The 24,298-nt window shown below is 37.8% G+C and overlaps 2 protein-coding genes across 2 annotated transcripts in view; both read left to right on the forward strand.

The window, feature by feature from the left end:
- Nucleotides 1-589: 589 nt before the first annotated feature.
- On the forward strand, nt 590-4,725 carry LOC127792692 (uncharacterized). Its single transcript, XM_052323315.1, has 8 exons — nt 590-1,052; nt 1,605-1,664; nt 2,003-2,251; nt 2,486-2,562; nt 3,245-3,321; nt 3,712-3,844; nt 3,937-4,133; nt 4,260-4,725. Exons 1-7 carry the CDS (start codon nt 659-661, stop codon nt 4,090-4,092), a joined length of 1,146 nt encoding a protein of 381 aa, XP_052179275.1. The 5' UTR covers nt 590-658; the 3' UTR covers nt 4,093-4,133; nt 4,260-4,725.
- Nucleotides 4,726-6,042: 1,317 nt separating this feature from the next.
- LOC127791870 (nuclear cap-binding protein subunit 1) overlaps nt 6,043-24,298 on the forward strand; it is a 61,082-nt gene continuing 42,826 nt past the window's right edge. Inside the window, exons 1-4 of the mRNA XM_052322026.1 lie at nt 6,043-6,209; nt 6,354-6,413; nt 21,043-21,099; nt 21,729-21,800. Coding sequence (XP_052177986.1) covers nt 6,126-6,209; nt 6,354-6,413; nt 21,043-21,099; nt 21,729-21,800 — 273 coding nt within the window. The 5' untranslated portion in view covers nt 6,043-6,125. The remainder of the gene's footprint in view (nt 6,210-6,353; nt 6,414-21,042; nt 21,100-21,728; nt 21,801-24,298) is intronic.

Below are 24,298 nucleotides of genomic sequence, written 5' to 3' on the forward strand. Positions count from 1 at the left end.
ACATGCATGATATTGGCTGACTCGTTTGACAATTCTATTAGCAAGGCATCGATTGATCTATTTATTGAGTCATAATACGTCTTTCTTATAAAATAGTAGTCCTAAAGCACACTCAATTTCAATGAAGTTAATAGTCAATTTGCCCTAAAACATGTTAGTAATGTACTTGCTTTAACTATTCAACATTTGACAACGAAGTATTGTTTACTTTAACTTAATTATTTTAAAAATATCAGCACAATAAGAATGAGTGAATGAATGTCTCTATGTCACAACTCACCTCTAACTTGTATTGTTATAGAATTGTCTTATTATAATACGAGCTTCTTGATCAAGCATGACTTTAAATTTTTTCATAATTTGAGAATTATTTTGACTTATATCATATTTATTAAAAAAATTATCAAACTTTATAAACATTAGTCATTTTAAATTAAATTTGATTATTTTCATTAACTCCCAATAAAACCCTCAAACCAAATCGGCTCCATTGAGTTCACTTATATATATAATCAGTTAATTTGATTTAATTGCCAAATTACTTCATAACAATTACGGAATAGGGCACATATTTAAAGGAAATTAGATTTCCCGCACCCTCTGTTCTGCATCTTCCTCTATTCTGTACCCATATAATGCTTCAAGAGCGCCGGCGGCAATGGCAACGTCGCTGCCCCTCCCGTGCTTTGCTCTTCCGAAGCTCTCCGTGTCCTCCGGCGCAGGCGCCGGAAGCCACAATCTGTTATTCTTCCGCCAAACGATCCGTTTTCCAAGGCCTTGTAACCGGAAACATGCGACGAGGAGGCGAGCTCTGAGAGAATGGCAAGAAGAATACGAGGAGGCGGTCAAGGACAAAGACCTCGCTCGAGCTCTCCGATTCCTGAACTCTTCGATTACGGAGTCCGCTTCAGGTGAATTGGGAAAGTGGGAGAGGGATTGGGAGGTTCTGGATACTTGCTTGAATGCCGACGACATGGCCCTCGTCTCCGCTGCCTATTCCTTTCTCAAGCAAAGGGGCTTCTTGCCCAATTTTGGCAAGTTCACGAATATTGGTAAAGTAATCCTTCTTTTTTGCCTCGTCCTCGAAAATTTGGCAATTCATACACAATTTGCTGTAATTCGATTGCTTTGCTGCTTTTATATTTGCAAATTTTGTTTGTTGTATTTATCTTTTTGTTCAGTAACTTTAATATGCTTCCAGTTAATGATTTCAATATTATAAATCTCTCTTATTTCTCCTCCTATTATGTGATTTTTAGGATTGTTTGATCAATTTATCTCGTGGGCATCACAGTAGTAGGGGTGATATCATCTGCAGAGATGAGTTGAATATAACAGCTGTACCATACTGTTCATTTGTCTCATCTCGTTGTCATTCTCAGGGCCATCTCATATGATGTTTAATTATATGAAGATGGCAAAGATCCTTGGAATTTTACATGTATATTGTGAACTTGCTAGGTCTTGGAATTGTACTTCTGGTATGCAAATTACTATTTCTGTTCATGGTATTAATCAATGGCACTATAACGGAAGGAAAACCATTTGTAGTCTTAACTGGACAGTTTACATCTTCTTTACACGTTAATCTTCTATTTTTACAGTTTTGGAGGGCCCAAGAGATGTTACACCAAGCATTTTGAAGTCTTCAACTGGATTGGAAGGTATAGTACTCATTCTAAATTCTTATTCCAAACACTAGATAGTATTGAAATCATGTTTCATGAGTTCTCTCTGGAAACATTAGCTTCCAGAGTTTTACATTTTCCAAAGTAACTCAGAAATTCTATGCAAACTTAGGCCCTATCTCCTGTTCGAAGCAATGTTGAAAATATCCTCAATCAATGACATCAACTGTTCAACCTGGGAGTTTTTTTTCTTTTTTGCAAGTGACATGATGTGTTTTTTTGACGATTAACCAAACATTTTGGTCTTTATTTCCTGATACGACTATGGACTAACTGGAATGCCCTAATCCAGTCTCTCTCTCTCTCTCTCTCAGTGTCTAAACTTTCACCAAAGAAGTGGGGTCTTTCTGGAAGCTCTAGCGTCATTATGGTTGCTTTACTTGGTGTATTATCATATCTGCTAAATCAAGGAATAGATGTCAGGCCTAATATAGCAGCCATATTGGGTTTAGCCATGATGGACTCTATATTCCTTGGAGGTTCTTGTTTAGCTCAAATCTCTAGTTACTGGCCTCCACATAGGCTTCGTATTCTTGTTCATGAAGCAGGGCATCTCCTTATAGGTAAGCTGTTTTCTGCCAATATTCAAATTCTATATTTGGATATTTTGAAACTAATTCTTTATTGTTTAATTTGTAGCTTTCTACTGTATTCCAGAAGTATCTAAAATTGTTAGTGAACTCGTTTGAATAATCAACATATTAATTAATCATCAAGCATATGATACGAAGAGGAAAACAATTCTTATCCAGGCCTTTAATACATTAATGATTTGACCTTCTTATGTGAATATGCAGCATACCTTATGGGTTGTCCAATTCGCGGAGTAATTTTGGATCCAATCGTTGCAATGCAAATGGGCATTCAGGGGCAGGTACTTCTAATAGCTTCTGCTTTATGGAATTTTCTTAGTTTCATAGATTACATTTAACTTACATTGTTAATATTTCATTTGTTTTCTCAAATGCTTCAGATATTGCTAATTTGTTCTTATCAAAATTTCCACTTTGTGGGAGCAGTTAGATCTTCAATATTTATCCTTCTGAACGATAAGCGTGTATTGTCAAATGGGCTTCTTTAATGATACATATTACTGGACTATCAGACCCTAACTAACTACTCACATTTCTCAAACATTAGTATCATTGCTTGAGGTTTCCACTTATTTGAAGTCATCAGAACAAGAACAACCAAGGTAAACCTACACCTTTGACATCAACAGACTCAGAAGCTCTCTCTTTCCATCACCATTGATGCCCTGTACAATTGCTAGCGAGTTATATCTTCTCTTGCAATTCTCTAATTGGAGAAATGAAGGTTTGGTAACTTTTTCTTCTAACCATTAGAATTCTTTCAATCACAAAGGATATAGTGGCTTAACTGTCACTATTAGTTTCCATGAAGCAAGAAATGGTGAACTTTTGTCGCTGACATGATCAATTAATGTTTGCTATCTTTGCTGCCGCACACCTGAATTCACCTCGACTAAACTTTATTGTAATTGATTAACATCATCAGCTTGCGGCATTAGCTCATTGGCAGAACATTTGTCTCAGGCAGGGACACAATTTTGGGATGAGAAACTTCAAAATGAGCTTGCTGAAGGCCGACTAAGTGGTACTGCCTTTGACAGGTGGGTATCAAAGCTGCATCTTGCTCTATTTGTGTCAGTGATTTGCTTGCTGAGTTGAATAACTGGTTTTTACAGGAAAGAATAGTATTTCTATGAAAAAATCAATAGAACATTTTTGGTGCTTTTGGGGTGTTGGCGGTAGGAATATGTTTTAATCTATTAAGTATTTTTGCTCTTAAGAGGCTTTATTGCTTTAGAATCTGCATTCAGCACCCCCATACTCCTCCAAAAGTTAATAGAAGATATAAATTAAAAAATCAAGTATGCTGCAGCCCTCCATTTACCTAGATAGCATGAATGACTTTGGTCAAAAGTGCGGGATACTTTAGCCATCCCAGCACATCTGAAATAACCATCCTCCATGAACACAACCAATTAAAATTTGGTCAGGTACTGCATGGTGCTTTTCGCTGGGATTGCTGCTGAGGCTCTTGTCTATGGGGAAGCTGAGGGTGGAGAAAATGATGAAAATTTGTTCAGGAGTATATGTGTTATTTTGGAACCCCCACTGTCCGTTGCACAGGTCTCCTACTGTACCTCTCTATCTTCCCCTCCCGCACTCATCGTATGCTTCTGCATGATGACACAAATGTATACCATTTTTTTCCAAAACAGATGTCAAATCAAGCGAGGTGGTCAGTTCTGCAGTCTTATAATCTACTCAAATGGCATAGACATGCCCATCGAGCTGCTGTGAAAGCTCTGGAGGGTGGCAGCAGTCTAGGTGTTGTCATCAGGAGAATTGAGGAAGCAATGTCTTCAACTGGATGAAACATGAAATGCAATGTATAGCTGCAACTGGTAAAACCAAGGTAACCGTTCTACACAAGCACACCCTCCCTCCCTCCCTCCCTTCCTTTTGCGTTCTTTCGGTTTTCTTTCTTCCATTTTCCTTTGATACCGGCTCTGGAGATGACTTGAATGTTCTGGTAACTTAGGTAGAAGGCTACGAAGAGGATGCAAAGAAGTCTGAAGAATGTACATACATATATTGATATATATCGAAGTCAGAACGGTATTCTTTTGGAGGGTGAGACTGATGGAGGCCATTGTCTTTAATGGAATGGCTGGTAGCTTGGTGGCGATTAGGGCAAGTTTGGCACGTGGAACCGGAAATCCATCCATGTTGAAGAAGAAGAAGAGCAGCTTCTTCCTTTTTGGAATCTGGTAGCCATGATCAGCTGCTAAACTGTCACTGCTTGTCCTGGCATGGTGATGGAAATCCAAAAGTAATAGAAACTGGGTAGATTGTATCTATTTGCAATTGGCAGGGGTATTGGAACAATGTAGTCATCATGTGGAGCATTTTGTACAATGAAAATGGTTTCTGATTCACACCAAGAAGGCCATGCGTTCATTCATGTTGTTGCCATACTCCTTGAGGATGATAATATTTTTCAAAATTGTTTTTAATTTTAGAATTCAATATGTTTTGAAGAATTTGTCAAATTTCACAGGAGTTGGATTTTATGAAACTTAGTTATTCATATTTCCCTTTCATATTATTCTTATTGATATAATTTATAAAAAATGTGTTTTTTAAACGTTCTATATATTTAAGTTAAAAAATATGTTTGAAAGGTACATCACAAAAGTAACAAATTTGCTTTGATTATAAAGTCATGCTTGTTTGTTGGAGTGAATTAGATGATCGAGACGAGGGCTACCTTGTTTTTCCCTCACTCACATTTCTTTAACGTTGCGAGTCTTGAGCCATCAAAGTCTTGTTGACTTAATTTGGTTTGATCGTCTCTGTGTGATTGAAATGTAAAGTTGAAATATTAAAAATAAATCACAAAATCACATATAAAAGTAATTTAAGGGCATATTTGACATTGTGAACTTTTCCATTGTTGTGATAATTATTTTTGTCAAAAAGGGCTTTGAGATTCATAAAAATAAAAATGGTTTTGATATGTGAAAATATTTTTAACACTTATTTTACTTTTGATGATATAATACTATTTTTAATTTAGATTGCAGGCAAATAGAAATAAAAAACGAATACAATATGAAATGAAAATGCGAAAATTATATTTTTCAAAAAATAGAAAATGGGAATACGAAAAAATGTGTAACTAAATAAACACATTGGTTTTTTGTAAATATAAAATTTAATATAAAAATTATAAAAAATAGTTATTCAATCTAAAAATAAATATAAGTTTTATAATGCATTCAAATAAATATAAACATAAGTTATATTATCTATGAACCATGACTTATAAATTAAAAAAAATAAAATTCTATCTCTAGCATAGTTAGAGATGAATTTTTGTTGGTCTTTGTCTCTAACCTTTTCATATACGAAAACACGTATTTGATACTTTTTATTTATAATCTCTTTGTGAATGAAAATACTTTTATGATATTTTATTAATATTATGAAATGATTCTTAAAATATTTTTAAAATTATAGAAATGACCTATAAATATTTTTTTAATTTTTTAATATTTCAATACAAAAAATATTTTAAAAACGTTGAAACGACACTCTTAAGGCAGTTCTGTACGTCATAATTTTTAATTACAACAAAACTATTATGTTGTGGTGGGCTGAAACAATTCTTTAAATTATAAGAACATTTTTAAAAGTATAAATAATATATTTAATACAATTAAATATTACGATATATTAAATTGGACTGGGCCGGGCTGGCCTGGATTGTGGGCTGTACAAACGAAAGCCCGTTTAAATCTCATTCTTTCCGAATTCCACCTGCTCTCTCTACAACGGTGTCTGAGCATTTCATTTCATTTCCTCTCAATTGCAGCTCCACATCCTTCATCTCTGCTGGATCGAAATGAGTAGTTGGAAGGCTCTGCTTCTGCGAATCGGAGACAAGTGCGCCGAATATGGTGGAAACACTGATTTCAAAGATCACGTTGTCAGTGTTCCTTCACTCTCTCTTCGTTCTTGTTTTGCAAAAACCCTAGTTCATGTTTCTTTTCCTTCTTTTTTTGGTGTCTATTTCTCATTTTCACGCAACTGTACGCCGCTTCCAGTTTAAAGTCTTCTGTTGCAATTGCAGGAGACGTGCTTCGGTGTAGTTCGCCGAGAGCTGGAGCACTCCGATAATGACATTTTGCCTGTACGTGGCTTTTGCGGTTCCTTAATTTATGTAGATTTTTAGTACTTTTCTTTTTCCCCTGGTTGTCGGTAGTTTTCTTTGTTGAAATATCAGGCATTGTTGCTGTGGCTTCTAGGGTTTAGACAATCTTTTGATCTTATTTCTGTGCTCTGCTTTTCTTTTGGATGAAGGATTGTGAAATATTTGTACCTCTGCTCATGTCTTTTGAAAAAAAAGTTCTCTGCCCCCCTCCACTTTCGTTTAGTATGCTGGAAGTTGACTCAAGCACCCAAAAAACATACAAGAGAAAAAAAAAAGAAGTGTACTGCCTGTCAAACAAGACGTGGAAAAATACTTTTTCAATCTTATTCATCCTTTGAGGGAATAGCTTTGATTATATACACGCCTTCCTATCAATTTAGGAAGTTCCTAAAAACAGAATAGGATAGTTTCCAAAATTCAGTTTTTGGAAACCTGTACAAATTAGGATACAACAAGATATAGAAAGTTACAGCTCCTAGAAGATACACACACTAATTTAGAAAGAAAATATAATCGAGAAATCAATCAGCCTCTCACTTGTTGACACTCCCCCTCAAGATTGAGAATGGATGTCATCCATTCCAAGCTTGCTGATCAACTTGTGACACACTACTATAGGTAACCCTTTAGTGAACACATCTTCCAATTGATCCTTAGAGGAGATATATGGGGCACAAATCAGGCCACTATTCAACTTCTCCTTAATAAAATGTCTATCCACTTCATCATGTTTAATTCTATCATGTTGGATTGAATTATGAGCAATGCTTATTATTGATTTATTGTCTCAATAGAGTCTCATGGGAGTTGTCCACTTGATTCTTAGATCATCCAGCAATATTTTTAGCCACAATAACTCACACACTCATAGAGCTATAGACCTGAATTTAGCTTCTGCACTTGATCGAGTCACTACACTTTGTTTTTTGCTCCTCCATGTCATAAAGTTACCCCCTAGAAAAGTGCAATAGCCTGATGTGGATCTCCTATCCACTATAGACCCTTCATAATCAACATCCTTGTAAGCCTCAAGAGACATGTTTTCACCTTTCTTAAACATGATTCCTTTCTTGGGTGTCCCCTTCAAGTAGTGCAATATCCTATACACTGCCTTTAGGTGAGTTTCTTTAGGGTTGTGCATGAATTGGCTGACCACTCCTATTGCAGATGCAATGTTTGGCTGAGTATGAGCTAGATAAATCAGCCTCCCCACTAGCCTTTGATAGAATCCCTTTTCAACCACATTGTCTTCAGGAACTTCTCCTAACTTGTGATTAGGTTCAATCGGAGTGTCTGTTGCCTTACAACCTAGCATTCCAGTTTCAGTTAAGAGGTCCGTTATGTATTTCTGTTGAGAAATAGAGTTTCCCTCATTTAAATGTGCAACTTCTATGCCTTGAAAATATTTCAATCTTCCCAATTCTTTAATTTCAAACTCATTGATCTAACATTCTCTGAGTTTATTCCTATCTTCCTCATCATTTCTGGTGACCACAATGTCATCCGCATATATTATTAACATTGTCACTCCCCCTGTGTCCGAGTGGTGGATGAATAGGGTATGATCCCCTTGGCTTTGTCTATACCCCAGAGCAAATATCACTCTTGTAAACTAGCCAAACCAGGCCCTTGGGCATTGCTTTAGGCTGTATAGAGCCTTTTTTAGTCTGCACACTACCTTCTCATGGGTTGTTGGGCCATATCCTGGTGGTAAGTCCATATAGACTTCCTCTTCTAGATCCCCATGAAAAAACGCATTTTTTACATCATATTGTTGCAATGGCCAGCCTAGATTTGTAGCCAAGGACAGGATGACCTTGACAGTATTTAACTTTGCAATAGGTGCAAAGGTATCTAGGTAATCTGCCCCATACACTTGAGTATAACCCTTAGCTATCAGCCTTGCCTTGTATCTGTCCAATGACCCATCAGACTTATATTTTATTGTATGCATAGTTCTGAAAGGCGAGAGACGCAGCGAGGCGCAAAGGGTCCTGGAGCCTGAGGCGCGAGGTGCACGAGGCGAGGCGCGGCTTTGCGAAACGAAGCGCATCTTTTAGAAAAAAAACTCAAAATATTGTAAAATCATAAACAACTATCAAATTATCAATAATAACACATTGATATCATTCATGATTCATTATCTTCAAATTCTAGACTAACAACATCAAAATTGATTCATTCATCATGCAAATTCTAAACTAGAAATATCATCAAAGTTCAAACTTAAAGTCTCAAACTCAAACAAGTACCAATCATAATACAAAGTTCTAAACAAACGCATAAACACTACAAGTCCACAATCAATATAAAGAAGTTTTAATCAATCATCATCAAGGAGATCATCAACATCAAGGTCAATATCTTCATCATCCCTTTCAATCACCCCTTCATCTTCTTCTTCATCTCCCAATTCTTCTCCCTCTTCCAAGTCTTCATCATCTTCGGTCTCTGTCTCACTTCCTCCTCTTCTTCAATCTCTTGAGTTGCTCGCCGCTTTGAAGTCAAAGTCGAAGTTGAACCCGATTGTGATCGAGTTTGTTTAATTCTAAATCGATAACTAGGCTCTCTAACTCCTGCAGCCGCAACGACATTACTCCATGTCAACCCATCCCCAACGTCATCTGGAAAAACAGTTTCATCATCTTTATCATTCTCCTCATCAAGTTTTCCAGTCAACCATTCTTTGCTTTCATCAATGTGGGTCAATATGATAGGGTCAATGGTATCACGCATTTGATGCCGACGCTTCAATGCTCTATTGTATTTCACAAACACCAAGTCGTTTAAACGAAGTTGATCAAGCCTGTTTCTCCGTTTAGTATGAAGCTGCAACAATTTATGCAAAAACATACTAAGAATAAGCTACATGAAACAAACCAACTACTAATAAAAATTGTAAGTGTTATATGTATAATGCACTTACATTTTCAAACACACTCCAATTACGTTCACACTCAGATGAACTACAAGTCAAGCTAAGAATTTTAATTGCAAAATTTCGCAACGTGGGTGTTGACATTCCATATGAAGCCCACCATTCAGCTGTCCAATAAAATTCATGGGTTATTTATTATCTATTATATAGAATGATTATATATATAATGTAATATATATATATGTGTGTACTTGGTGATTTCTCAGCTCTCTTTCTAATAGCCATATAGTTTCCAAAGAACCCATCTGCCTTGCTATACATCGAAAGCTCCGCATCAATTTGGTCTTGAACCTTTACATCTTGATTTAACTTTTTAATGCATTCATATAAGCCAGTCATGATCTCTGGATCTATACGTTCAGCCTTGTAGAAATATTTTGGGTTCAAGTACCAACCAGCAGCGTGCAGGGGGTGGTGAAGCTGAACATCTCATCGATTATCAATGATCTGAAAAATGGGTGCATACTTCTTTTCATCCCCATTAAAAGAGTTAGCAATCGCTTCTTTGTCCCTATCCATGGCCTCATATATGTATCCCATAGCTGGCTTCTTCTCATCATCCATTAAGCGCAGTACACGCACCAATGGACCAGCCACCTTTAAAGCATATACGACATTGTTCCAAAATGAAGGCATCAAAATCACTTCTACAACCTTTTTAGCCCCCGCTTCTTTTACCCACTTGCTTGTCATCCACTTCTCGGAGGTAAACATCATTCTAAGGTTGCTTTTCAGATTATGCATCCTGCTTAAAGTGATAAATGCAGTTGCAAACCGGGTTTTTGCAGGCCTCAACAACTCTTTCTTGTCAGTAAACCTTTTAAACATGTTTGCTAGACTCGAACGAGTATAGATGTAGCTATTCACCATAACAGCTCTCTCAAATGTCTTCTTCATATTAGGCAACTTGAAAATATTTTTCAACATTAAATCCAAGTAGTGCGCTGCACATGGTGTCCAAAACAACGTAGGATATTTTGCCTCCAAAAATCTTCCTGTTATTATTTAGAGTGAAATTAACAAGATATTAGTAAATAATAAATATCTAATAAATATTCAAATTGTTTTATTTATAAATATAATACAAATTACAAAAAATGAATTTCATACCTGCTAAAACATTGTTTGAAGCACTATCGGTGACCACTTGTACCACATTTCTTACTCCAATCTTTTCCACACATTTACTTAATAATTGAAACATCTTTTCCCCAGTTTTTGAATAACTAGAACCATCAACAGACTCCAAAAACATACTTTCTTTAGGAGAATTGACTAAAAAGTTAATCAATGTCCTTTCCCTCTTGTCTTTCCAGCCATTTGACAAAATGGAACATCCATATTTGGCCCACGCCTCTTCATGATCTTTCATCATTTAACGAGTGGCTTCCACCTCTTGTTTGAGAAGGGGAATCTTGACTTCATGGTAACTAGGTGGCTTTACACTCGGACCATACTGACCAACTGCTTCTATAAATACTTTAAAACTGTCATATGTCACTGCATTGAATGGAATGCTTGCATCATACATCCATCGTGCAAAGCTTCTACAAACTCGAGCTCTTAATTCTTTTTTTGCAAAATCATTCTCACCCAACCTTGTTTGCTTTCCTTTGCCCTTGCTTTTCAACACATTAACTTCTGGGTCTTTAAGAAAAACATCAAGTGGATCCTTTTGTGTCGGCCCTTTAACACTACCAACACTACCAGTACCGCTTCCACTTCTGGTAGATACATTGGGTCTCATATCCTTCACCAAATTAAAGATCATCATCTAACGGTGCCATATTTTGCTCATCCCTGTTATTTTTATTCTTTTGCATGTACTCTCCAATCTCTTCTTTTACTGATGGAGGACATTTTGGACAAGCTTTAGTATTCCTAAAACCACCCACTAGATGTTGTTTCGCCCGAAATATACCACCTTTTGTTACTTTACGACAAAATTTACATGTGGTGGTATTTCTATCATTAGGATCAGCTTCAAAATAATTCCATGCTGGGTCAATTTTGGAAGTGGTTGACGACATTTATTGGGCTGCTGCAACACAGTTTCAACTTCCATAAAATTCTCCAATCAAACACGAAAACAACAATCGTATAAACTATAAAAAGAGAGCAGCAACCAGCAAGAGAAATTAAGCAAGAATGCAAGAAATAATCAAATAAAAAACAAGTAAATAACTCGCAAACTCACAAGAAGAGGGGAGACTGGAATGGAACCGAGATTGGTAGCTACTGCTTAACAACTTGAACTTGAAGAGCAGCGGACTACTTAACAACTTGAGAGGAAATTAACAAGATAGGAGGCAGGCCGAGTTGGAGAGGAAATTAAGAAGATAGGAGGCGGGCTTGGCTGGGGAGGAGAGGAAGAGAGGAGGCAGGCGCGATTGGAGAGGAAAGGAAGAGGAAGATCAGGCTGAACTGGAGAGGAGAGGAGGGGGTCGCGGCTGGAGAGGAGAGGAAGAAGAAGAAGATTGGGCCGAGCTGGAGAGGAGAGGAAGAAAGGAGGGGGTCGTGGCTAGAGAGGAGAGGAAGAAGAAGATCAGGCCGAGCTGGAGAGGAGGAAGAGAGGAGGGGGTCGCGGCTGGAGAGGAGAGGAAGAAGAAGATCGGGCCGAGCTGGAGAGGAGGGGGTCGCGGCTGGAGAGGAAGAAGAAGATCGGAGAGGCTGGAGTCTGGAGAGGAGGAAGAGAGGAGGGGGTTACGACTGGAGAGGAAGAAGAAGATCGGGAGAGGCTGGAAAGGATGTAGGTGTTGCTGGATGCTGGAGTCGGGAGAGGTTGAAGCCATTGGGATGCCAATTTTAATTAAAAGACCTAAGTTTCATGTGGCGCGCCTCACACCCCAGCGCCTAGGCGCGCAAGGCGAGGGCCTCGCCAAAACCGCCTCGCCTCGACCCAGGCGAGGCGCCAAACTAGCGCCTTAAGGCGCCTTGCGTCTAGGCGCGCCTTTGATAACTATGACTTTATGGACCCATTTGCAACCCACTGGGTGCTTCCTTTTAGGCAACTGAACAAGCTCCCATGTTTGATTCTTTTATAGGGTTGCTGTCTCGACCTCCATGGCATTCTTACAATTCTCATTCCCTATTGCTTCAGAAAAAGTTTTGGGAATAGGAATGGTATGAAGGCTAGTCTGAAAGGTTTTATGTGGAGATGACAATTTGGAATAGGATAAAAACAAATGTAAAGGGTGCTTGTTGCAACTTCTAGTGCCCTTTTTAAGTGCAATAGGCCAATCAAGATCACACCTAAAAGTTTTTGTTTTAAGTATGGGATCAGTAGGTTTAATAGGCTCATCATCAGGTATTGAAGGTTCAACACAAGAATTACCTGGTGAGTCGTCAGGAGAGCTATTAGACCCGTTAGTGTTGGTAGTAGCAGGATTAGGACTAGAATTAGATGCTGGGGCTTGCAAAGGAGAAGAAACTAGCCCTTTTCGCCTTGAGTATACCTGTAGCGGGCGAGGAGTACCTTGTGAGGGATCCTCCAGTATCATACCTGGTGAATCCTTTGGAATAATTGATGGGAGAGAGAATGATAACTGGTTAGGATTAGGTAGGGAAAGAAACTAATCCCTATCTGTCAGGATTGGACTCTGTTCTTGATGAGAATAGCCAAAATAAGGAATTTTTTCAGCAAAAGTCACATCAGCTGACACAAATAATTTTTTTGAAGGAGGATGATAGCATCGGCAACTCCGCCTGGGGATGTTATCCACTGCCGGTCTCAAGCCTGGATAAAGGAGGAGGGTTGTGTTAGGTAGCTGACAGCCAACGTAAAACTTAGTCGGATCCAAAACATGAATTTTAGACAAATTATGAAAAATCGTTTGGGCGTGGGCGTAACCCTTCATAGTGACGCTCTACACTGCCCGCGTATAGTGTCAAGTGAGATAGGGCCGTTGCATCGGCGCCTGGATGTAGTGATAAATGAGCAAGGGTTCCCGCATTTGCTTGGACGGATGTGGGTAAATAAGTTAGTTCAAAATCAAAATCAAAATCAAAACCAAAACCAAAAACAAAATCAAATTCAAAGTCAAAGCCATAAACAAAATCATAGATTAAGGATTGGGTCATGGAACATAGGAACATTAACAGGCAAAGATATGGAAATGGTAGATGTGATGATTAAGAGAAAGATCAATATTATGTGCCTTCAAGAGACGAGATGAGTAGGGAAAAAAGCAAAAATTTTGCCAGAAAATGGATATAAAATATGATACACAGGAAATGATTGAGCAAAAATGGAGTGGGGATTATTATGGGTAAAAGCTTAGTAGATGAGGTAGTGGATGTAAAGAGAATAGGGGATAAAATTATTATGGTGAAGGTTATTCTAGGAAGAATGACTATGAATATCTTTAGTACATATGCACCACAAGCGGGGTTAGGCGGGGAGATAAAAACAAAATTCTGGGAGGACCTAGAGGGACTCATACAAATGATACCAAGAGGAGAGAGAGTGATTATAGGACGTGACTTAAGTGGTCATATGGGTAGAGACGGAAACGACTATAGAGAGGTACATGGAGGGTATGGATTCGGGAAAATTAATAATGATAGTAAGTCTATTCTAGATTTTGCAATGGCATATGGGCTCATCATAACCAATACTAGGTTCAAAAAATGGGACGAGCACTTAATCACATATAAAAATGTCACATCAAGCACCCAAATAGATTACTTCCTCATGAGACAAGAGGACTGGGTATGTTGTAGGGATTGTAAGGTGATACCGGGAGAGTGTTTGACTACTCAACATAGACTTCTACTACTTGAGGTCCAAGTAAGAAATTGGAAAAGAAAAAATCACATAAAACAAAATCCAAGAATCAGGTGGTGGGATTTAAAAGGGGAGAAACAACTAATCTTCAAAGAAAAATTAAGAAGTAGAAGAGAATGGAATGGAGAAGGACAAACAAACCAAATGTGGAGAGAAATGGCTAATGCCCTGAGAAGCACAGCAAATGTAGTTCTTGGAGAGACAAATGGTAGGGCCCCAAACCTTAAGGAGTCTTGGTGGTGGAATGAAGAAGTACAATTGAAAATTAAAAATAAGAAAAATTCCTATAAGGCTGTATATCAGTGCAACAAAGAAGAAAATCAAAAAAATTACAAAGAATAAAAAAAGACAGCAAAAAAAGCTGTTAGTGAAGCAAAGTCAAAAGCATACGAGAATCTATATAAACGATTTGATACAAAAGATGGAGAAAGGGATATATATAAATTAGCTAAAGCAAGAGAAAGAAAAACAAGGGATTTAAATCAAGTGAAATGCATAAAAGATGAAAATCAAAATGTATTAGTGAATGAGGGAGCGATTAAGGAGAGATGGAAGGAGTATTTCACAAAATTATTCAATGATGATGGCGACACAAGAGTTAGGTTAGGATATCTTAGTAACTCCGGAGGGAACGTGAGCTATACATTTTATCGACGTATAAGTCCAAATGAAATAAGACAAGCATTAAAAAAGATGAAAAATCATAAGGCGGTGGGACCGGATAATATACTAATAGAAGCATGGAAATGCATGGGAGAATAGGGCATCTCCTGGCTAACGAAATTATTTAATACGATTCTTAAATCAAAAAAGATGCTAGATGAGTGGAGGAAGAGTACTTTGGTCTCTATATATAAGAATAAAGGAGATGTTCAAAATTGTGAAAATTACAGAGAAATTAAGTTAATGAGCGATACCATGAAACTCTGGGAGAGAGTAATAGAGCAGAGGCTCAGAAAAGAAACAGAGGTCACGGAAAATCTGTTTGGTGTCATGCTTGGTAGGTCAACAATGGAAGTTATATACCTACTGAGACGCCTAATGGAAAGGTGTCGGGAGCATCAGAAGGACTTACATATGGTGTTTATAGATCTAGAAAAGGCCTATAATAGGGTCCCTAGAGAAGTATTATGAAGGGTTTTAGAGAAGAAAGGAGTCCAAATAGCCTATATACAAGCCCTTAAGGACATGTATCATGGTGCAGAGACAAGGGTTAGAACATGCGGAGGGGATACTGAACTGTTTAAAATTACAATAGGATTGCATCAAGGTTCTGCACTAAGTCCATACTTATTTGCTTTAGTAATGGATGAACTCACTAAAGATATTCAGACAGATGTGCCATGGTGTATGCTATTTGTAGACGACATAGTGTTGGTGGATGAAACAAAAGAAGGAGTGGACACTAAGCTTGAGTTATGGAGAAACAATTTAGAATCTAAGGGATTTAAATTAAACAGAAAGAAAATAGAATATATGGAATGTAAATTTAGTAAGAATGCAAGAGTGGAAGATGTTATAATAAAATTGGAAGACCAAATCTTACAAAGAAAAGATCATTTTCGATATTTGGGATCAGTGATTCAAAAAGATGGAGAAATTCACGAGCATGTCACACATAAAATTAAGGCAGGTTGGTTAAAATGGAGAAATGCATCGGGGGTGTTATGTGATGGTAAAATCCCATTAAAACTGAAAGGAAAATTCTATAGGACAGTTATAAGATCAGTTTTGTTGTACGGTTCAGAATGTTGGGCAGTCAAATACTAGCATGAGCAAAAGACGAGCGTAGCGGAGATGAGGCTGTTAAGATGGATGTGCGGCCATATAAGAAAAGATAAAATTAGAAATGAAGTTATTTGTAATAAGGTAGGAGTAATGCCAATAGAGGAGAAGATGAGAGAGACTAGACTAAGATGGTTTGAACATGTGAAAAGGAGACCAAGAGATGCTCTTGTGATGAGAGTTGATGAAATGGAACAATTAGTCAAAAAAAGAGGTAGAGGCAGACCTAAGAAGACTTTGGGAGAGACATTAAAGTTTGATATGAAGTGTATGGACCTCAATGAAGATATGACAAAAGATAGAAATACATGGAAGTTTAGAATTCATGTAGTCGACCCCACATAGTGGGATAAAGGCTGGATATGTTGTTGTTGTAGGATAATAGCATCGGCAACCTTTTTGGGTAGAGGAATATCCAATGAAGATGCATTTTAGAGCACGAGGATCTAGTTTTCCTCTGTTAGGAATAGGGACATGAACAATGAATAGACACCCAAATACCTTAGGTTTCCAACTATGAGAGACATGAACATCAGGGAAGTGCTTGGGTAGGAGTTGGATTGGGCTATGAGATTCAAGAGTTTGAGAAGGCAATCCGTTGATAAGAAAAGTAGCTGTTAGAGCTCATTCTCCCCAATAATGTTTAGGAACATTATGGTAGAATAAAAGTGCTTTAATAACAGCTAGGAGGTGGCCATTTTTCTTCTAGGCCACTCTATTCTGTTGAGGAGTATAAGGGTAAGAGGATTCATGGATGATCCCCTTTTTGTTAAAAGAAAATTGATAGGGACTGATTAAAGAAATCCTTGGCATTATTAGAGACCTAAGACTTTTAGGTGGTGTTCTCTTTGTGTTTCAATTTTGAGTTTTGAGTTTTGAATTCATTTTAAGTTTTGTGTTTTGAGTGTCTGTTTTGAGATTTTTGAAAACCCGTTCTTTTTGTCATTCTGAAAAATTGTTTCTTAAAACAAAAACTAGAAAACGCGTTTGCTTTTGAAATTTTGTAAAATGCTATTTTATGATATTTTATTTAAAAAATTTGATTTAAAGTAAATTGTAAATAGTTGTGAATAAATTATAAATTTAAAAAATAAAATAAAAAATAAAATTTAATATTCAAAGAAGGAAGTAAAATGAAAAATAGGAGTGAGAATAAATTTAGTATTAAAATGAAAAATTAATACAGAAAGGACAAAACAAAGAAGATGAGGAGCAGAAGGAAGATGAAGATCGGTGAAGGGGAGGCCGCGATTTGAACGGCAACGGTGGCTGGGGATGTTGGTCGACAATGGTAGGCGGTGGCTGGGGTTGTCGGGCGACAGTGGTGGGCGGCGGCGGCGAACGCGATGGTTGGCCGTTCGGCAGTTGAACAGAGGGGAGACAGTGATGTTGGACGCGATGCAAGGGGAGCGACGGTGGGCAGTCGATGGTGGCTCGCACGATCGGTGGTGGGCACGGTCGACAGCGATGGTCGTAGTGGCAGTGGCGGATGCGGTCGACGACGGTGGAAGAGGCAGTGCTGTGTTTTCGTGTTTGCGAATTTGGGTGTTTTGGAGAGAACTCAGAGAAGAGAGGAGAAAGAGAAAAGAGATGGGGTCTGCCAGATTTGGGGGGAGGGGGGCGGTCGATGGCGGCTTTTGACGGTGGCGGGCGAGGTCGAAGGCGGCTTTCAACGGTGGTGGGCGAGGTCGACGACGGCTCATGGCAGCGACGGTGATGGCGGGCGCGGTGTTTGGCCGAGGCTTGAGAGAGAAGAGAGAGAGAGAAGAGATGCGAGATTGGAGGGCGGGGGGCGGGGAGGCGCTGTGTGTGTTTTCTGTGTTTTGATTTTTTGTGTGTTTTCACAGAAAACGCCCAAAACAACAAATGTTGTTTTGGGTTTTCTTTACAAATTTTTTTATTTATTTTCGAAAATGCATTTTTAAAAACAGAAAAGAGAATGGGTTTTCAGTGTTTGAAAAACTGAAAACTCAAAATGGGTTGAAAATAGCAAAGAGAACAAGCCCTTAATTTCCACCCAAATTGATTCTTGATCATGTTATAGAATGTAGGAAAAATTGTACCCACCTTAGATTTATTTTTCAACGGGTAGAGCCATTGTTGACCTAATTTTATACCTTACTCAAATATTCTACACTCAAGATTTTCCAGAATACTCACACTTGAAATGATAAAGAGAACATAATAAGAAATAATCATGCTAGATGTACATCACTTTTGTACATCTTGGGCTACATAAGGGGTATTATGACCAAAATACCCCTCGCCTCTATGCGTTTCATGAGAGACTTTTTTGTCATTAGTACATCTTTATGTAGCCCAAGGTGTACACAAAGGTGTACCAATAGCATTTTCCAATAAGAAAACAGGAAATTAACAGCACATTCACACACACAAAGGCTCATGATTTATCCTGGTTCAGTTTCCATTAAGGAACCTACATCCAAACTGCTTAGGCGCCTTTTCTCCATTATCAAGAACCTCTGAATCGATTACATGTATTGCCCACAAGTATCTTCTCTCTCACAACCCAATACCCAGGCTATACAGAGAACTAAACGCGATTACAAAGCCCCCATAAGCTTTTTTCAATCACAGCACATTCTCGCTCAAAATTCCCCAAGATATTACAACCAAAACAGGTGAGAAAACACCTAACCCCAACCCCTTATTTATAGAACATAAGGGCGGACATTACAAGGTTTTAACTAACTGCACATTAGGGATATAACTAACCAAACAAACAGCTATGAGAAATAAAAAATATACCCCTAACATAAATTGTTTTAATTGAGACAATCAACTAATCTAATACAAATGATTTAACGGCCACGCCACCCTAGTGCAGTCATGTACAAACACAATGAACCAATGTGTCTCAGAAATATTGGGAATAGTTGAAGGGCCCCAAACATTGCTATGAATTAAAGAGAAAGGAAGATTAGTTCTTTTATTAGGAGGAGGATATGTCATCTTTTATGCTTTGCAAATTCACATACAACATAATGGAAATGTTTAACATCAAGACCCTTAAATAAAATTGGAAACATCACCCTAAGAGTCAAAAAAGAGGGATGATCAAGATGATAATGGTGTAACCACAATTGATCTTTACTGGATTGGGCTAGGCATGACATAAGGGGCACCTCCTCCTTTTTCTCCTGCTCACCTAGTTCCTCAAGGAAATATAGACCAACCCTAGAATCTAGGATCCAAGAATTAGGTTGGACTATTCTTGAAGCATGTAGGGTAAGAGAATGAGAGGAAATACCTGTGACTGCAAGAGAACATGTACCTTTCTTAGCTTTCTTGTCAAGGGATTCCAGAAAGCTTCTCAGTTTTTTAATTTCAGCCCTGTTAAGCTCCAAGCCATCTCCCCATTTTGAACCCTTTTGTTCAACTTGCTGGTGGCTGTTTTGGACCCTTTTGTACACCTGACTTTGCCTTGGCCCCTCAGATGTCCTCCTTTGGATGGCTTTCCATGGAGTTTCCAACACTTCTCTATGGTGTGCCTAGACTTTTTTCAATAGGTACACCATAAGGAATCCCTGTCCCTAGCCTTCTTCTCCTCTCTAGGTCCTTTATTCTGATTAGGAGCCTTTAGGGACATTAGGGCAGAACTCTCAATTGGGGAACTGTCCAGTATAACTCCCCTTCCTCCTTTTGCACGAACTATGGAAATCACTTCATTTAAAGAAGGTAAATCCTCCTTACCAAGGATTTGTACCCTTATCGCATCAAATTCCATATTGAGGCCAGGCCGGCTAGGAAGTTGTATGTCCTCTCTTTCTCCATGAATCTCTTTTGTAATGCAGCATCTTCACTATACTTCATCTTCAGGCATTGGTAATGGTCCAATTCCTGCCATAAAGTCTGCAACATATTTGCATATTATGTGTTGGACCTTGCCCCCTTGCTTGGTGGCTGCAACTTTGGTCCTTATCTCATAAATCCGTGCAGCATCGTGAACCTTGGAGTAGGTGAGCTTTACTGCCTCCCAAATGTCCTTGGTTGTTGTTAAGAATATCACAGTATCACTAATCTCCGAAACCATGGAGTTCCATAGCCAAAACATCACTAGGGAATCCTCCTCATCCCATGCTGCCGTGGGGTCTCCCTCCCCTAGGACCAGTCCCCAAAAGATAACTTAACTTCCCTTTTCCCTTTAGAAACGTGCGGATCAGCTGAGACCACTTCAAGTAGTTCTTATTGTTCAACCGGTAAGTTGCTTGAAGGTTCTGCAATTCTCCTTTTGAGTCTACACTATTTTGTTCCAGCAAGCAAACGGAATTTCTGTTGCACTGCTGGAATTAGTCGAATCCAACATAGGGTTATGGGTAGTAGACATAATTTCGTATGAAGAAGATTGATTGAAGGCCTCAATAGTCCCAAAGAATGGTGACTATGATTCTATAGCTCTGATACCATGTCAAACAAGATGTGGGAAAATATTTTTTCAATCTTATTCATCCTTTGAGGAAATAGCTTTGATTATATACAGGCCTTCCTATCAATTTAGGAAGCTCCTAAAAACAGAATAGGATAGTTTCCAAAATTCAGTTACCAGTCCAAATTAGGATACAACAAGATATAGAAAGTTACAGCTCGTAGAAGATACACACTCTAGTTTAGAAAGAAAAATATAATCGAGAAATCAATCAATCAATCAGCCTCTCAATCGTTGACACTGCCATTCAGTATCATTTGCATTTTACTCCATTTGCTCACCTCTCACCCACTTTATTCTTCTAGCTTGTTCAGATGGCTTTTAGTTAGTATTACATTCTTAGATCATGCTTTTGATCTGCTTTGTTTTTGACTCCACAGTAAAATAATTTATTGCCCACTACCACTAGCTTCCTTTAGGTTTGATATTTTGCCAACCTTTGAATAATTCCATGTTATTGTTTTTCAGTTTTTATGATTTTTCCGACTTTGATTCATATACAGAAACACATATCATTATCTTTCACACACACAATCACTGCATCTTCTGTTTCTTGATTAAGAAACCAAATGCAAATTGTATTCGCTTTTGGCCCTTTTCGTATTGCTTTGTTTTATCTTTGCTTACTTATGCATGTGCTTCATCTTAACAGTTCCTTCTTGAGTGTGCTGAACAGTTACCTCACAAGCTTCCTTTTTACGGGACAGTGGTGAGTGCTTTTATCACCTTTAAACTTTTTCTTTCCATGTTATATTTTAATGTATTCTTTTTTTAAAAAAATTCTTTATGTTGTACTTGTGCATGTGTGCATAGTAAAGAAGTACATAATTAGATATGGTTATGTGGATAATTTGTCTTCAAGTAGGGTATTTTATTGTAAACTAGGCAAGAATATTCTTTTATTGAGATTACAAAAATTGGTTTGGGAAATGCATCATGTAGAAATCCAGCTCCAGAGCAATATGAGGAAATTGTTTGGCTGGGTAACTAGAATGAAAATTTATTTATATAGGAATGCTAGAAGCACGTAGCTTAACCATGTGAAACATAATAGTATCAATCAACTAGCTGTCCTTTAAGGCCAACAGGTGTGCGGTAGTGATAGACTAGTACAATTATTGCTATTTGTTACATGGGGTTGTTTAAAGTAGTATCTCTTTTTTCCTACCCTACCTATTTTGATTCTGCTAATGGTGGGATGTCTAATCGTTTGTGTGTTCAATACTTATTATTTTGCATCTTCCTATTTCTGAAATTTTTTTAAAGTTTAAACTGATTTTTCTCCAACCAGAAGCACTTCTTCTGTATTTGTAACTGATTTCTGTCATCTTTATGCAGGTTGGTCTACTTAACTTAGAAAATGAGGACTTTGCAAAAAAAGTAGTGGAAAGCACTCAAACTAATTTGCAGGTGGGAGCCTTGAAACCTGAAGCATGAGAAAACATTTTCTTGTACTTGTTATTTTGTCCTTAGCTAAGTTTGCTTCAAAATTATAGCTCACAGGGACCAATATATATAAAAATGGTGCTATATGTATCAATAATTTTGCAGACATGCTTGTTTGATAATGTTCATGGCCTTATGCTTCTTGTAGATGGAGCCACTAATACCATGTTAATTCAGTTACATATGCATGGGGCCATTGGTAAATTTACTGAACCAAGAGACATTTGGACTTCCACTCTTTTGGAGTTGTAGTAAATGTTGGGATTTTCAGCTCACCTTCCTAATTAGTCTTGATGATTTCCTAATAAGTTATTTTCCTATTCCTAATATTGGTTTCTGTTTAATTTGTGATTCTATTTCCTAGTTAGTTTCCACTACTTGTTAGGCAAGAAAACTTAGCCTTGGTGAGTAAGGAAACAAACTATAAATAGGATGCTTTATTGTTATCCAATGAGTGAGCAAATTACTTGTAAGGGACCAGTGAGACTTAGGAATTGGGATTCGGGTTTAGAGAGAGAATATTGAGGTTTATAGTTGTAAACTTTACTGTATAGTGATATTTTTCTTTGTCGTCCTGATGATGGTGGTTTTTCCTTTTTAGGATTTTCCACGTAAAAATCTCTTGTGTTTGAGTGTGATTGGATCTTTTCTTTTTTATCTTATTTTTCTTTATTTTCTTGACATTATCTTACTAGGAAGACCTTTTTTTTTTTCCCCCAACAAGTTGTATCAGATCTTTAGTCATCGATCGCCTAGTATGCAAGAGAAATGTCAAGCATGATGAAGTTTGATTTTGAAAAGGTCAATGGGAAGATCAATTTTGGCTTGTGGCAAATATAAATCAAGGATATCTTGATCCAATATGGGTTACACAAGGTGTTGAAGGGCAAACCAACTCTTGAAGGCTCTAAAAAATCTGGTAAAGAAACGACTGATGCTAGTTCTGGAAAATTTGTGATGAGCGATGATGATTGGGAGGAACTTGATTTGAAGACTGCAAGTATAATTCGATTATGCCTAGCCAAGAATGTTCTCGCTAATGTTCAAGGAATATTTGGTGCGAAGGAACTTTGAGAGAGGCTTGAAGAATTGTATCGAGCAAAGAGCGTTTGCAATTGATTTTACCTGAAGGAGTAGTTTCACAAATTGCAGATGACTGAAGGTGTTGGACGGAATTAAAGAGCCGAAGACAAGAAGACTTTCAGCTAAAGAAGAAGTCTAGTAGATGTTGATAAATTAGAGTAGATAATATTAAATTTATGTAGTGTAAATCTTGTTGTAAAGTTGGATTTAATTCTTAAGTTTTAGGAGATAGCTTTTTCTATTTTTTAGGAGATACATATTCTAAATCTTCTCCTATTTTATAGGAGGAAGAATAGGATCCTAAGCTTATAAACTCCTCTCGTGAGTTTCATGAATTAATTTTAAGTCTTTAATCTTTCTAAGACTTATTTCATGGTATCAGAGCCTTGTTCTGATTTTCTATACTCAGCATTTCATTAGCTGCAGTCGAGAACATGGAAGATCATCATCAAAATCCTACTCTAACTAAGGCATTGGATACAAGCTCTCCGAGTGTTCTTCCTCATCTTCCTTTTGCAGCTAGTTATTCCACCAGTTCGATTGATCATCATCCACTACAAATTACTCACCATAAACTAAATGGGAGTAATTTTAGAAAGTGGTCTCAATCTGTGATGTTGGTTATCAAAGGGAAAGGAAAATCTGGTTACTTAACTGGGTCTATTCCTTCTCCATCAACGAAAGCAACCACATATGGTGTTTGGGAGGCTGAAAATTCCACCATAATGGCCTGGTTAATAAACTCAATGGAGCCTAAGATTGGTAGAGCTTATCTATTTTATAAAACTGCAAAAGAGGTGTGGGATTCGTCCAAGAGATGTACTCAGACCTGAAGAAGTCATCCTAATGTTTTGAGATCCGATCTGCCATCAAAACAACTCGCCAAGGTACTTTAATTGTTACTGATTATTTTAATCTTCTGATTGAACTATGGAATGAGATGGGTCTTTTCTACATTGTTAATTGGAAGTGCTCAAAAGATAGTGATCTATACAATAAAATGGTTGAAAAGGATAGGATGTTTGATTTTCTCCATTGGTTGAATCCGTAATTGGATGAAGTTAGAGGGAGGATATTGGGGACAATGCCCTCGCCCAAGGAGGCTTTTTCGGAAGTAACAAGGGAAGAGAGCAGACGCAGGGTGATGTTGAATCAGCAAAGTGAAGTTGCTATGATCAACCAAAACTCAACTCTTGCTACCTTTACACGAGAGGAATCTCTACCAAAGAATCCAGGGAGGGACAAACAATGGTGTGACCACTGCAAGAGGCCTTACCATACTAAGGAGAATTGCTAGAAACTCCATGGTAAACCGGCCAACTGGAAGCCACGAAACAAGAGGGAGCTTGCACGATCAACTTATGTGGAAGAAGTGCCAA

The sequence above is a fragment of the Diospyros lotus genome, chromosome 15 (assembly GCF_014633365.1).
Source record: "Diospyros lotus cultivar Yz01 chromosome 15, ASM1463336v1, whole genome shotgun sequence".
Taxonomy (NCBI): domain Eukaryota; kingdom Viridiplantae; phylum Streptophyta; class Magnoliopsida; order Ericales; family Ebenaceae; genus Diospyros; species Diospyros lotus.